Source organism: Gadus morhua, chromosome 18, assembly GCF_902167405.1.
Source record: "Gadus morhua chromosome 18, gadMor3.0, whole genome shotgun sequence".
Lineage (NCBI taxonomy): Eukaryota > Metazoa > Chordata > Actinopteri > Gadiformes > Gadidae > Gadus > Gadus morhua.
In genome coordinates this window covers 1,945,356-1,960,880 of record NC_044065.1, presented here as the reverse complement: position 1 = coordinate 1,960,880, position 15,525 = coordinate 1,945,356, and the positions used below count along the sequence as shown (strand labels likewise).

Sequence of the window (15,525 nt, the reverse complement as noted above, 5' to 3'; positions counted from 1 at the left end):
TCTAGGTGTCCGTTGTAAATAGACTGTTCTTGACTATTTTGCAGTAGTATTTATAATGATTTCTCTCTATTGACTTGACTATGATACATTGATATGATTGTGGTTATTGTAGGCCTATCAATTATTGTCATAAATTGAGATATCGCTAATTGCCATACGTGCTACTTACTAGATATTATTATAAATTAAACATGAGCCAGTCTAAATCTTGCGAATTCACATTGATCTGGACGTGTGAAGCTGCTAAAATAGTGAGTGTAATATAGGATACGATATGATTATATTTCAGTAGTATATTGACATGAGAGTTAATCATATGTATACTTTGTCAGTAGTAGCCTACTGTATACACTCATTGAATAGATGTGTTCATATTAAAGCAGTCAGACAGTTTCACATTATCAAAGTAACGATATAAAATACAATCACACTAATTTATAACCGATATAAATAAGTGTACCTTTGAAAAGTAAAATAAATAATCTGAAAGATAAGAAAATAAAGACACTAAAATACAGCTATAAACATAATCATTGCCAGCCCAGGGATAATGTTGAGCATTAATCAACCATGCAATTTAAATCGTAATATGGCGATATGAAAATAACATAAAAAAAAACTGAACAATCAACGACTTGTGCGTACGTGGTGGCCAAAGCGTCGCCTCCGGTTTCGTCATGTCCGGGTAATAGCGAGCCAACGGAGCGCGGAGCCTTGGCCGAGCCGAGGACGTACCATTAGGCTGAGTCGGTCCGCTGGACGGGGGCGTGTGCTGGAATGAGAGCCAGGTGTCTGCATGGGAAAGACGCCTACAAGTTCTGGCCGCTGTTCCTCACGTTTGTTGAGCGAACATCGAAGGATTCCTTGAATTGTATTCGGGGCGCCCGTGCGGCCGATGCATTGCACAAGGTGAGATGTGTGTTGGTTTTTGGGATATGACAGCGACATGATTGCAACAAAGTCTGCTTCAGACAAACTGCGCAACTTCAGCCTCGGCGTTGTTCTGACGCTTTCTGAGCGTATTTATGCTAAACGTCCCAGGTCGGGATGTCGTTGATTACACAGGAATTACATAACCTTATTGAAATAGATAAAATTGAAAAATGTAAGTATAATATTCGCTGGTGTTCGACTTTTCAAATTAAGTGATGGAAAGATGGTGGAAGGCCTCTGACACTGGCAGGACACGCATTGCCCCCAAATATATAAACCCAGAGTTTGGTTCCATTGAAAACAATGTAGGTCTTACGATAGTAGGATTAAATGTAATATAGAAACGTAATATCGTTGTAATTTTACTGTGTTATTGATGGTTTGGTCAACGCTGAACCAGGTAGACATGGGACAGTAGCACCAATATATGAAACCAGGAAGTCCTAAAGGTACACAGGTTTCGTCACAGAGCAATTTCAATATTCTCTCTTTCTCTCTTTCTTCTTCTTCTTCTTCTTCTTCTTCTTCTTCTTCTTCTTCTTCTTCTTCTTCTTCTCCTCACTCCTCTTCTGTAGGGCTCTTCCTCTGACAAACCCTCCGATGATGCCCGTCGACATGGCGATGAGAATCTGCCTGGCTAGCTCCCCGCCGTTGTGCTCCTTTCTTGGTAACTACGACAACTGCCGCCTGGCAAACACACTTTACCCGCGATGCCAGGATCTGCGGCCCTGTCTGGCCCCCGGGCACGCCGACGGTAACCATGGTTACGAGGTCTCCGGACCGCCCGTGGCCAGCAGCGGCGGGAGGTTGGCGTCCAGCAGGGCCGCGCCCCCCAGGAAGAAACAGGTGGTGTTTGCGGACGCTCGTGGCCTGGCCCTGGCTGACATCATCTTCTACAAGGAGGAAGACCCCCTGGCCGAGCTGCAGTTCCACCTCTCGGACATAGAGGGAGCGCTGGCCAGACTGAGGCAAGAAGAAAACACAGGTAGTTCAGTCTCGGTATTCTTTCAGCCAATCGGCAGGCAGGAGGAGGGACACCTGTTATTCAGAGAGGAGGTCATGGCTAGGTTTGGATCGATATAAATAAATCATTAAATAAATAATTTGGTGACCATGACAACAATCTCCTAACAGACTATCTGGAGTGTCTATAGCTGTTGTCCAGACAACAGCTAAAGGAAAGGACGAGATGTTTTGATAAAGAACAAGATCAAGCAGACTGAAGTAGAGGGCGCAGTAAGACTGTATTCGACATGAAGAGTTGTCTCTCATGTTAGTTGTTCATGTCCAGTGCTTACCAATCACTTTATTTCCTGACAGGTTCGGACATCTTGGACTCAAGTGGTCTTGTGTTGGACTTCACTCCACCCTTTGAAGACTACCTGGACCTCCGCCAGCGCCTGAAAGCCCAGCAGGTCTCCCTGGAGAACTGTTCCGTCCAAGACGGCTCTCTCTCCGGTACCATCAAGGTCCAAAACGTCAGCTTTGAAAAGTCAGTGTCAGTCCGTATCACCTTCGACTCGTGGATCTCCTTCCGGGACGTTCCCTGTCCGTACCTGAACAACGTGTACAGTTGTCCCGACACCGACACTTTCTCCTTCGACATCTCACTGCCGGAGGCAGTGGGGGAGTCCTCCAAACGGGTCGAGTTCTGCATCTGTTACACGGCTCAGGACGAGGTCTTCTGGGACAATAACCACGGCAGCAACTATGGCCTGGTCCCGTCCGAGCCGGAGCCGAACCCTTGCCCCAAGACCGGAGGGCTGGAGGAGGTGTTGGAGAAGCTGGAAGGAGGGAGGTACGCAGAGTGTGACCAGTTCGGAAGCCCCCGGACGTCGACCGGGGTCTTCCCAGGGTGGCAGAGCTGGGGCCGCATAGAGAACAGCGCCCCCTACTGGTGACTGCAGAACACCCTTCAGCGCGCCCTGGACCATGATGAAGAACTTTACGTTACTCTCACCTATTGCATCACAGCAATCAAGACTAACATGAGTAGATTTAGGTTTCACCTGCACATGAGTCACAGAAATGAAAACGGGAAGCGGCTGCAGGGAATGATAAGCCCTCCTGAATGCACATTATTTCTAGTTCTAACTACTGACCTTCTGCACCTTACTTTGTATTGCTAACTCTTGACCTTCGGCCCCTTGCATCTAATGCCCAGCGATATGCACAATTTCACCCGCAAGTATTCCTCAAGCTCTCTGCGAAGATCAATGCCTTGATATTCAAAATATATTCCAAAGTATTCCAAAGGACGATTGGGTTTAGACAATACAATGTCTTGCGGAGGTTTGACCAAGCGCTGGTTTTACTAAGCGGCATCGTCTCACTGAACAGGATGTGTTCCGAACTGTTAAGATGCCATTCGTCAAACCTGACGATGTGAGTGCCTTTACATATGCTGTAATCTATAAGCCCAAATCCAAAATTAGTGCCTTACCCTCCATCAAGATGTGCAGAAATGTACACACCAGCCCAGGCCCGAAGAAAGTCGGGCCGGAAAATATTGATTCATGTGGTACATGATCAACATTATTCAAAGACGAAATGTGACATTATCCTTTAATCCTTTGCACTTTATTCTAACCATGCCATAGTTTCCGTTGAGTGGGACTCTGAACTTGAACATATAGGCTACAGCATGCTAGTGGTGATCATTACCTAGAACATGCTAGATTTAGTTGTACCCTAGAACATCTTAGTAGTGATTGTAGCCTCGAAAATGTTGTTTGTAGCCTTCAGTATGCTGTTATCATAGCCTAGAACAAGCTAGTGGTGGTTGTAGCCTAGAAAATGATAGTGGTGAATGTAGTCTTCAATGTATTAGCGATTGGTGAAGCCTAAAGCATGGGGATCGTAGCCAGGTTTATGTTAATCTTAATGTCATCGGCTTCCATTTAGCGGCTAGTGGAATAGGATACCAGTCTGTATTTAATTTGCATAGAGGAGCATAGTCTCGATGGCAGTTAGCTGGTCTTTTGGCCGGTAGGCTAGTCTGTAAGCTAGTTAGCTAGACTGAAAGCCAGTTGGCTAGCCTGTAACGGTCAGCTAGCCTGCTGTAAGCTCCACTTTTAGTCTGTTTGATAGCCGGGAAGCGAATGGGGGAATTCTGTACCGCAGTTAGCTAGCCTGTAGTCCGTTATGTCCACGTTTAGCCAGTTGCTTGGAGTGATGTAATATCCTATTTTGCTTTTTTGATTTGCTAAATAATAAGGTATCATCCGTTTAAATAAGTGTTATTTTAAGCTTGAGAAGCACCGAGAATGAATCAAGGCTTTGCTCCATATTAATGAGGTTATGTGGAGTTTGGATGCTGTTTTAAGGTTAAATATCCCTGAAGCTGAATATTTTGGTTCTGCATGTTTCTCAAAAGTATGTAGAAGCTGTTGACACTTTTAGCTGAATATGTATACATTTTTAAAGTTTTACCTTCATTGCACTTAATGTCATACTTTTTATTTTATTGTAATGCTAAAATAGGAAAGATAAATGTTGCCAGTTAAGAGGAGAGATTGAGTTGAGTGAAACTCAGCTGTACAGTTCAACAGATTCTGATAGAGGTTTCCTCAATACAGGAGACAGAGATTGAAAGGGAGGGATATGAAAGAGAGAGAATGAAAGAGAGATGGATTGAAAGAGACATGGATTGAAATGGATGAAGTGAGGTTGTTTGTAGAAGTACTTTTCCTTTATTGACCAAGGCTTTGGTTCTGAAACTTTTACGTTGACATAACTTGTGAATTGTGTCACTGGAAGTTCGCAAGATGCATCCATTTTTGGTCAACTTCTGGAGGGCCTGAGTGGGTTGCTCAGCAATGTCTGAGGGCAAAGGGACATTGTTATGGCTGGCCACTCGCCACTGAGCTAAAAGCCCACATTGCTAATGTCTATTATGGGTTCATAGGAAGTTGATATACCAATGGTTTCAGATATTTTTGTATTGCAATGAAAGACTGCCCCTTTTATCTTCCCTAAATAAACTCTAAAGATTTATATTGTTCAAGTTTCTTGAGCCTTGCCATCTCAAAATTACTTCATATTATACAGTTCGTTGAACTGTGGTTGTTTGTTTTTGACAAAAATACCTGGCAAAGATTGCAGTATCAAAATGTGAAGACCGTTGCAACTTATAATAGAAACTTGAAAGGAAAATAGTAAAAAACATTTCACATCAACTGACAACAATTGAATGAAGGGAAGCTAAGCTGAGGGCTATGGGTAATAAACGTAACCTTTAAATAGTTTTGGATCATGTTCCATAGTGGGGGGGACAGGAAATGTAAATGCCTTATTCCCAAACTCTGATATATTTTTGCATGAATTAATGCATTATCCTCAATCTTGCTGATTGTCTTTCTGCCTGCCTGTCTCTGATTGGCTGTCTGAAATATGTGGCTGGCAAGAAAACAAGTAAACAAACCATGTTTCGCTTCAAGCAGACGTAGCAACTTTCCCATAACTCGTTCAGCAAAGCAAAAGCACAGACAAACAAAGACCAACCAATATTAGAACGAGCAAAGCACACAAAGTGTGAATGTAGTAGGAGGCTGTATTTATTCACTCGCTTCAAATATAAATATTATTTTGCATCTGGCCTGACATGACGGATATAACAGACCACTGACAGAATTATAAACATGATTTACGCGTAGAAAAAACCCGACAAGTAGAGACTAGAAAAATAAAAACAGATTGGGAGACAGATGAACAGATGGATTAGAAGGGGGATGAGGAATTATGTTTAACAGCAGATTATTGGTCCAAAGAGATCACATGACAACAAATATCCCAAACACATTTCGAATTCCAGCAGAGGGAGGGAGAGGGAGCGAGGAACTAGTCCAAGTGTGTGTGTATTTATGTGTGTGTGTGTGTGTGAGTGTGTCGATGTGTGCGTGAGGTGCGTCGTGCGTGTTTGTGGCCGGCCGGCCAACAGAGAAAGGGAGTGGTGGTGTGAGAGAGAGAGAGTGGGTTATGTAAGGAATAGCCAGCTGTTACATAACGTTCTGTTCTCTTTTATACTCTGTCAGTCTGTCTCTGAAAGTCTGTCTGTCTGTGTGTGAGTGGTTCTCTGCAGGTCAAACTTTCCACCAGCAGGGGACGCTGACGTCGATGGCAGCTATTAATATCCTCAGCCTACAATCCTGAACAGAAATGTCTGTTTATCTGATCTTCTGTTCACTGGACTTGTTAAACATATGTCTCTATTGGGCAGGTATGTCTGTTCATCTGTCCATTGGACTGGTTAAATATATATATGGAAGAACAAATATATATATATGAAATGTATATCATGAATTGAAACACAATTTCCAGTGTCTTACTTCCTATGAGCTGTGTTCACCAGTTAACAGACCGGTCTCGTACTTGTAAACCAGTTAACAGACTGGTCTCGTACTTGTAAACCAGTTAACAGACTGGTCTCTTGCTTGTAAACCAGTTAACAGACTGGTCTCTTGCTTGGAAACCAGTTAACAGACCGGTCTCTTGCTTGTAAACCAGTTAACGTTCCCGGGTCTCTACTTGTAAACCAGTTAACAGAACCAGTCTCTTACTTGTAAAACATTTAACAGCAAGAAGAATAAGAACATGACAAGGAGAAGAAGAACAACAAGGAGAATCAACTTTAGTTTTTCATATATTACAATGTATATATTGCTTAGGCCTGGTTTTTACTCTGCTTTGTTGAAGTAAATATTGAATTCCTCTGCCAATAATTATATTATGAATTGAAGAGAGAGAGAGAGAGAGAGAGAGAGAGAGAGAGAGAGAGAGAGAGAGAGAGAGAGAGAGAGAGAGAGAGGGAGAGAGGGAGGGAGGGAGGGAGGGAGGGAGAGAGAGAGAGAGAGAGAGAGAGAGAGAGAGAGAGAGAGAGAGAGAGAGAGAGAGAGAGAGAGAGAGAGAGAGAGAGAGAGAGAGAGAGAGAGAGAGAGAGAGAGAGAGAGAGAGAGAGAGAGAGAGAGAGAGAGGTGGGAAGGTTAAAAAATATTGATAGAGGGACGAAAGGAGAGGTTAAGAGAGAGGGCAGCAGAAGAGAGCGAGGTTAGCTGTGAGGGTTAGAGGGAGGGAGAGAGGTCTTAAGACAGAGAGAGGTTGTTCACCATTCAGATAATTTTTCACACTGTCAGGATGGGCACACAAAGGTAAGATCTCTTTCTTTGGAAATGGGTATTACTAATGCTATTATTTAAATGATTTCCCATCCTTATCCTGGTCGGGTATTTAATCCAAACCATCCATTCTATTGGAATGGAAAGACACGTACAAGGTGTGTCTTGACTGGATCTGGAAGTCTGAAATGGTTAACACAATTTGGACATATTTTCCATATTTTTAACTCACACAGATTGTAACCATCTGGTTTATCTAGTGTAATGTGGTGTGATGTAATGGTGAGGTTCTGTTGGATCTGGTGTGATCTTGTGTGGTCTGGATGTGTTTAATTGAATCGGCTGTGTTCATTTTTTTTCTGGTGTAATCTTGTGTTATCCGGTTTAAGAAGTTGCATCTAGTGTGATCTGGTTGGCAGGTCAGATCTTGACTTGACATGGGAGCCATTGGGGGACGGGATAGAGGACGAAGTGGAGGATGAGGAGGGCAGGTGTGACGAAGATGGGGTGTTTTCGGTAAGCAGAGGACTGTGTTTAAGGTAGTTACGTCTATTTGTGTTTTAACTGAGGTCAGACTGGCAGCTGCCTGCTGACGAGAGAGAGAGAGAGAGAGAGAGAGAGAGAGAGAGAGAGAGAGAGAGGTGTGATTCGTGCATGTGTGTGAAGGGTACTCAGCGCTGTTAACCTCTTCGAAGTACCTGACCTCCATACCTCTTTGAAACCTGATTTCTCACCAATAAAGTTACATCAATATAGACAGGTCCACCTGTTATCTATCTATCTATCTATCTATCTATCTATCTATCTATCTATCTATCTATCTATCTATCTATCTATCTATCTATCTATCTATCTATCCATCTGCCTTTCAGTCAGTGTGTTTGTTTGTGTTTTCGTACATGGTAGAGTATTGCTGTTGTGGTGAAAGTGTACACTAGTAATACAAGATATATGGCTCTTCCTAACATAACCCAGATTCTCTCTCCCACCAACACTCCCCTCCTCTGTCGGCCACACACACACACACACACACACACACACACACACACACACACACACACACACACACACACACACACACACACACACACACACACACACACACACACACACACACACACACACACACACACACACACACACACACAACATTCCTGTGTAGGAGGAGGTCTCATCTTTCCGGAGCAGGAGCCAGTCATAAAAAGTGTCGACATCCGTAATTTTTCTGTCATTCCCCGTCAGCCCTCAATCATTCTGTCCGTTTTCTATCATCCCTCCATTATTCTGTCACTCCTCTACCATCCCTTAATCATTCTATCTCCATCTCCCTCTCTCTCTGCAGTACGGGGGGTACGAGCTGTCGGTGGCCCAGGAGAAAGGAGAGACGATGACCAGGAGCCCCGAGACAGACCTAGACACGGTCATCAACCTGAAGGTGAGACAGGGTGGCTCCTCTCTTCGCCTTGGTGGCCCCTCTGTCCTTCTTGGTGACCCTTCTGTCAGACAGTTAGTCGCATGACTGTGATATCTTCCTCCACTCGTTACATATCTTCCTCCAGTGGTCACAGGACTACTGTTTCTTCCTCCAGTAGTCATCTGACAACTACTGTATGTCTTCATCCAGCATTTAGGACTATCCTTATCCGGGCTCAGAATCATGATTCATTCCTGGTTTAAATGCAAAGTAAATGAGCTGATTAAAAAAAATAAAAGGGGCATCATGTAGAGGTTGTTCTCCAGACCGACAAGGCAGGGAAGCTGGTGTTGGAGACGCTGGATGACCTCAACAACATCATGCTGCTGAGGAAGAGGAAGAGAGAGAGGAAGACTCCTGCCTCGAAGCCCATCCCTGCCACTGCACCGCTGGTAGGTCACGTGGCGTAGCCTACTGTAGCTGGCTGTCGCCTTGCAGGGTTGAGTCCGCCGTCGGTGTGTGAGTGTGTGCGTGAATGGACGAATGTCAGGCAATATTGTAAAGCACTTTGAATAAAAGCGCTGTATAAATGCAATGCATTTACCATAGTAGGCACTAAAGGTTGTTCTAGAACTACTTCATGTCAATTATTTTTGTACCGCAGAATAATTGACATGCAGTTTCAGCCTCATAGGGCTCCAATACAGGTATCCGCTCTGAAGGTTCTCCCTCTCTTCCCAGCCCTACTATGTGGACGAGGATGACTTCTTCAAGGCCTGTGAGCATAACCAGCTGCCTGTCATCGAGAAGTTCCTCAAGGACGGAGGAGACGTTAATTCCCAGGACAACGTGGGTTACCGGGCAACGCCAACAAAGCTCCCAAACCCAACTAGTTACACATCGCTAGCAACACCACGCCGCACAATATTAGCAAGGACGGTCATTGGAAGATAGCAATATCTTCGTCAATACCGTACACAGCTAGCTTGGCTGGTCACTGAGGGCTAGTAACATTAGCCATACATGCTAGCATATTTGCCACACACTGCCAGCCACAATAGCCACCCACTTATAGTAATGCTAGCTATTCAATGCTAGCAATATTAGCAACACATCCGGTAGAATGGGCTAGCTATATTAGCAGTGTATGATTGCATATGCCGTTGATAAAAGTCGATAAAAGTCTGTGACTTTTATCAACGACATATGCAATCATACACTGCTAATGTAGCTAGCCCATTCATACAGTGCAAGCAGGCCTAGCCGCTGCCACAGAGGCAGGGTCCAAAATGAACACACGCGACCAGCCAATGGCAGATAGCGGTGACACCTTGGCAGGTAACATTCAGAGAATCATCAGTACCAGTGAGTGCAAGCCACTGAGTTGTTCAGGGTAACAAGGCAGTGATCTCTTGTAGTTCCAGAGGACCGGTCTCCACAAAGCGTGCTTTCGGGGTCACATTGAGGTCGCCCGGAGACTGGTGGAGGCTAAAGCTGACGTCCACATGAGGGACAAGGTTCTATTGCTAATACACTTACTAGTAGATTAATTACATTATTAGATACTAAACTTATCAGGCTAAATGTCTTCTCTACTCCTCCTCCTCGTCCTCTCTTATCGTGTCCCCTCCTCTCCCCTCCTCTGCGCTCCCTTCGTCTCCTCTCGCCTATGCTGGGGAAGCTGGGCTCGTCATGTGTCCACGCTGCCTGTAGGGGGGGGTGCCTCTCCGTCCTGGAGCTCCTCCTGGATAACGGAGCCGCTACCTCCGATAAAGACAAGGTATATACACACCTAGATTAGATTAACACAGATCGATTCATAGATTAGATGAGCAAGATTTAAATTCACAGATAAAATAAAATCTCATGTAAGATTGAAACTGAGACTCTTCGATAACATGAAATGTATGTGTTACGTGCTCTTTCTCTATCTGTCGCCTAATGTGGCGGAGTTCTCCGATGCGGGATAGTTTCTGTAAGCAAAAGCACGCCTGGAAACCATTGTGACACAAGGCAGTATCTCCCGAATAGAGAGTCAAACTTGATTCAGATACACACAGCACAGTCTGTTCAAGGGCAGATCACGCCCCCGGTGTGAATGACAAAACAGCTAAGCAGAGACAACCTAATTCATAACAAGATATATGAATGACACATGGATGACAGTGTCACAAAAATAGAGAATGTTCAAACAAGGACGTGGATGATGATGCAACATGGCACGAATCCCAACAGCATGTAACAAATGACAAACTCATAGATTAGATTACTAAATATGCTACACATAGATTAGATAAAGAAATTAAACTCATAGATTAGGAGTAATAGGATTAGGATTAAACTCATCGCTCACTAGTCGGTGTGTGTGTGTGTGTGTGTGTGTGTGTGTGTGTGTGTGTGTGTGTGTGTGTGTGTGTGTGTGTGTGTGTGTGTGTGTGTGTGTGTGTGTGTAGATGGACAGTACACCTCTCCACGTGTCGGTGAGAATTGGGCATTACGACTTTGTTGAGCATTTAATTCGCTGTGGAGCCGAGATAAACGCTGTAGACAAGGTAAAAACACTTACACACACACACACACACACACACACACACACACACACACACACACACACACACACACACACACACTTAAACAGACACACAAAAGCACAATAACTTGTATTTTATTTCAGGAAGGAGACAGTCCTCTTCATGACGCTGTGAGGGTCAATGGGGTTAAACTGATAGAGCTGCTGGTTGCCTACGGAGCAGACCAGAGGCTCATTAACCAGGTAGCCCCCCTCGACCCTCGACCCTCGACCCTCCACCTACCCACCTGCCCTTAGCGTGACCTCACCACAACACTCCTGCAACCTCTTACCCCAACCCACCTAGAACCTCACTAAGGTTTCAAGCTCGTTACAAATTGTCCCAACTCCTCGTATTCCACGCCTTACATCTTCCTAGGGTTCTCAACTGTGCCACATTAGCCGGGATGTCCCCTATAACGGGCTAAATTGTATTTTTTTCCCATAAGGGTCCTCCCTAGTCTACTCTGATCAAAGAGACGTAACTCTTACAATACTCGTACTGATACAACAGGAGTTGTTCTGATCACGTCACGGGTTATAGTTTCACGTCAGTTGTAGTTTAAATGCGGCAATACCTGCAAACCTGTTTGGTCAGTTTGGCATGTGTAACTAAGGATGAACCTGCGAATATGGATTAAAAAAAGAAAGAATATGAATGTGCTGTGTATATTCAACACCAACAACATACCCCCACCGCCATGGCAACACGCAGGCCAAAAGATGGCGTTCGACTGGGCTGTCATCTTTTGATCGATAGAAAATTGGCAACCCTGCTCCCCAAATAGTGTACTATGTAGTCAATGTTGACTTTATAGGAGATTAGGGAACATGGGAACAAGTGAACCAAATTGAACACAGCTCTTATCTTCTGGGTTGTGTCTGATACATCTCATCTCTGCCCTCTGATAGGAAGGACAATGTCCACTGGACAGTGTCCTGGAGTGGCAGAGCGGAGCCAAGACTCTACTGGCAGAGCCGGGAGCTACGGGCTAATCTGGCCATGATAGTTACTAGCTAATCTAGCTACACCCCTTCATATATATATATATATATATATATATATATATATATATATATATATATATATATATATATAGGCTTTGAATAATATGACATGTTATTACTTTACTTTGCAAATCAATTACAATATCTATCATTGTCTCGGGCAACTTACTTACACAATGTAGTTAAATAAGTAGCTTGTCCTGTCAATAGTTAGTATTTTATTTGTATACAATGATTGTGTGCAATTGTTTCAATACTGTAGTCTGTTGAAAGAAGGTTGAGTTTCATGCAGTTGTAATGTGTAGGCCTGCATGTAAGTGTGACATTACATCAGAATAAAGAGTTGGATGATGAGTATTTCCATTCTGTTTTGTAGCAGTAAGTGCTTATGCATGTATTTAGCACTTTTATTTTGAAGTGTTATCAGTCTGAAAGATAAAACAGGCTGTTGATTGATATCAGTACAAAGCATTAATGTTTATTCAGTAGACAAGTTCAGCCCATAGTCAATCATTGAATGCGGACCAACCATAACAAAGTTAAGTTATAGATAAATCGTTAAAGAATATTACGTTTATTTCCCTAACACTGTTTGGGCTTGACCATAATGTTTAAATCTCGCGATACCGGAGTTGATATATGAGTTTAGGTTGGTGTTTGAAGGACGCAGTGAGCGCGGTTTACGCGAGCCGGAGATTACAAGTTTGCGTCAGTTAGGGCCAATTTGTTCCTGTCCTACTTTCAAAGTTAAAGTTTCGCGATTTTAAAAGTAAATTAATTTTTTTTTAACATAGTTTCTAATTAACCATGTTTACAAACCTCTTGTTTAGTAAGTATAATCGAGGTAGAGGTTGATATGAGCATATATTGAAACCAATCAATCGTTACAATGTACAGCACTCAGCAGGCATGCTTTACTTTGAAAGTTTTACAGGAAGTGGTGTTATCACAGCAGGTGACTTGTAAACGTGATAAACAACAGAAGGACGTTTGAAAGAAGAACAAACCCTGGAATACAATTCAAGTAATACTATTCATAATATAGTAGTATTTAACAAAAGGGTCTTCTTCATCTAACAGACACAGATTATTATTATTTATTATCTAGAGACGGGCCGGTTGTGTTGAATCGCAGTCTTGGTCGCTTCCTTGTCCGGGATCTCAAGATTCGAAGCGGTGTACTGCGGAGCTCCGGAGCCATGCTGCATCCCGTACCCCAGAAGAGACGCTGCGAGGCGGCGGCAAACTGGACCAGCGGCCTGGCAGTAAGACCCCGCTGTCTGCCTCTTCGTATACCGCTCATTCTGTCTGTATCTGTCTGTTGCAAATCCTGGTTAACCATAATATGACGGTTTATTACCATAACACTATGATTCTGTTTCTGTTTTGATTTATGTCAGTCTCACTCTTCTCTGTCTCAGTTTGTATCTTTTACATTGTTTACCTTCTCCACTTCTCTTTATTGTTTGTATGGGATCGGTTTTAATGGACAATGGTTGTATATTTGATATTGAGATCTAATGTGTATTCATAATACCGTCATATTGTGTGCATTGATAAGTATTTAATGATGTGTGTTTAATGTTGTGTTATGTTGTTTATCTAATGTTTTGTATTGTTGTGTTTTCCAGAAGCGTGTGTGTGTTGGCCCGGCACTGATTCCCCAGAGGATCGACGTTGCCATGGAAATTTCCTGGACGCCCCCACCCGCCGCCCCACAACCTGAACATCAACAAACACACCCCACCAGCATGGTGAGCCTCGCACTCACTCACACAGCTGACCAGCTCGGAACTAGGAGGTTTGGTGCGTGTTCTCTAAGTAATGCTCTGTTTCAGACGCAGCCTACGTCTCAATGCTGCCCCCGCTGCCTGGCCGGGGAACCGGTGAGTACAGATCTCTCTCTCAGTCACACCGCTGTAGCCTAATGCACCACAATGACCAACACACACCACTTTAGCCCATAGATCAACCCACTTATGTCTTGATCTGTTAGTGTTTGCTAGTGCTAGGTTCCTGCTACATGGGGAGCTAGCCAGCCATTGGAGGAAGGCCGAGCTCTCTGAGTTGCCACCGACGTGTGTCGCGACGCACGTCGGTGGCCACTCAGAGAGCTCGGCCCTACCGAGCCATTGGGAGGACGATCCAAAAACACACACAATCAGGACAATCGGCACAAAACACATCACCCGATTTATATTGATGGACTAAAAGGTACAAATTGACCTATTAAAGGTAATTGTTCAACTCTGTGTTAAAGACTACGAGTAATGTGTATTGAACGAGGCTGGTTCTGTTTTCCTCAGGGACATATTAACCATATCCTGGGACTGACAGCCTGAACAGGATCTTCAGCGGAGGAAGAGGAGGAAGAGGAGGAAGGAGGAACTGCCATCTCGTCCTCCAGTGTGTGGAGTGAAAACTCCCAGCAAGCCATATGGTTAATACCCAAACAAACAAATCATCAAAATGTGCTTTAAAAGGGATTGTTATTATGTAGATCCGTACAATATACATAACTAGAACCATGCTAACCCTCAACTAGCTAGCAGAAGAGATTGTGTAGATGCTAACCCACAGCTAGTTTGCCTAAGTATTGTATAGCATAATAACTAGCTGGTAGACTTGTACTACTTAGCGTAGTACCAAGATGGTATCATGTCACATACCTGACACAAATTGCATACAATCAATATTATTTGAATCAATTTTATTCCACCGGGCATAAAAAAGTGTTTCTAGTTTTTGTAATTGTATACATAATTGTAAATAAGTCTGTTACTGCAGACTTTATTTCGGATTTTCAATTGAAGAATTTATTTTTCTAGATTTAATCTTGATGATCAAATATATCCTTCCATTTCGATGCAGAATCATTAAACTGTCAAAACATCCAGGTGTTAAACCAGTTTGCCGATCCAGATGTTGAACAGGTCCACTGTGTACATATTCAGACATTGAACCAGTTCACTTCCAGATGCTTAACCAGTTGGCTGATCCAGGTATTGAATCAGTTCACTGTGTACGCACATCCAGATGTTGAACCAGATTAAAGGGACTGAAGTCATCCTCAGCGATGTCCAGGGATGTAAAACATACGCTTCTGAACAACCATACGACTGAACTCGTGTTTCTGTAACCAGTCAAGCCAAAGAACATGCTTTGTAATTAGTTTGACACATGCTCCAAAGAAGGACCATTCAAAGGGCATTACCTTGTGGTTGTGTTGTCAAGATCTTTATAGTTTTCTACGTGTAGAATTTACAGAGTGTAACATTTGTGAGACATATATGATTGAATTGTTTTGTGTGTGTTTTTGGAAGCAATGAGCATTCAATAAACGTTTTGATGAGCATTCTTCTATGTTGGCTAATACTTAGTAAAATAGTTCATGAGGACAGTACTAATAGATCCATAGGGATAAACAGTCTACATCCAATGTGGGGGAATGGTTGAATTGCTCTGGCCTGTTAATCAAACAAAGTGTG

The 15,525-nt window shown here is 43.4% G+C and overlaps 2 protein-coding genes across 4 annotated transcripts; both read left to right on the top strand.

The window, feature by feature from the left end:
• Positions 1–675: 675 nt before the first annotated feature.
• Positions 676–4,929, top strand: ppp1r3cb (protein phosphatase 1, regulatory subunit 3Cb). The gene is made up of 3 exons (XM_030340336.1): positions 676–909; positions 1,509–1,918; positions 2,254–4,929. Exons 1-3 carry the CDS (start codon positions 896–898, stop codon positions 2,832–2,834), a joined length of 1,005 nt encoding a protein of 334 aa, XP_030196196.1. The 5' UTR covers positions 676–895; the 3' UTR covers positions 2,835–4,929.
• Positions 4,930–6,876: 1,947 nt separating this feature from the next.
• Positions 6,877–15,394, top strand: LOC115531382 (ankyrin repeat domain-containing protein 1). 3 transcript variants are annotated; one of them, XM_030340613.1, is made up of 14 exons: positions 6,877–7,079; positions 7,466–7,562; positions 8,389–8,481; positions 8,787–8,912; positions 9,199–9,309; positions 9,879–9,977; positions 10,142–10,240; positions 10,914–11,012; positions 11,135–11,233; positions 11,942–13,061; positions 13,146–13,302; positions 13,669–13,791; positions 13,876–13,923; positions 14,344–15,394. In XM_030340613.1, the coding sequence occupies exons 1-10, from the start codon at positions 7,066–7,068 to the stop codon at positions 12,023–12,025; spliced, it is 921 nt and encodes a 306-aa protein (XP_030196473.1). In that variant the 5' UTR covers positions 6,877–7,065; the 3' UTR covers positions 12,026–13,061; positions 13,146–13,302; positions 13,669–13,791; positions 13,876–13,923; positions 14,344–15,394. The 3 variants fall into 3 exon arrangements, with proteins under 3 accessions (XP_030196473.1, XP_030196474.1, XP_030196472.1); XM_030340614.1 differs by having other exon boundaries at positions 9,202–9,309; positions 11,942–13,302; XM_030340612.1 differs by having other exon boundaries at positions 11,942–13,302.
• Positions 15,395–15,525: the final 131 nt, after the last annotated feature.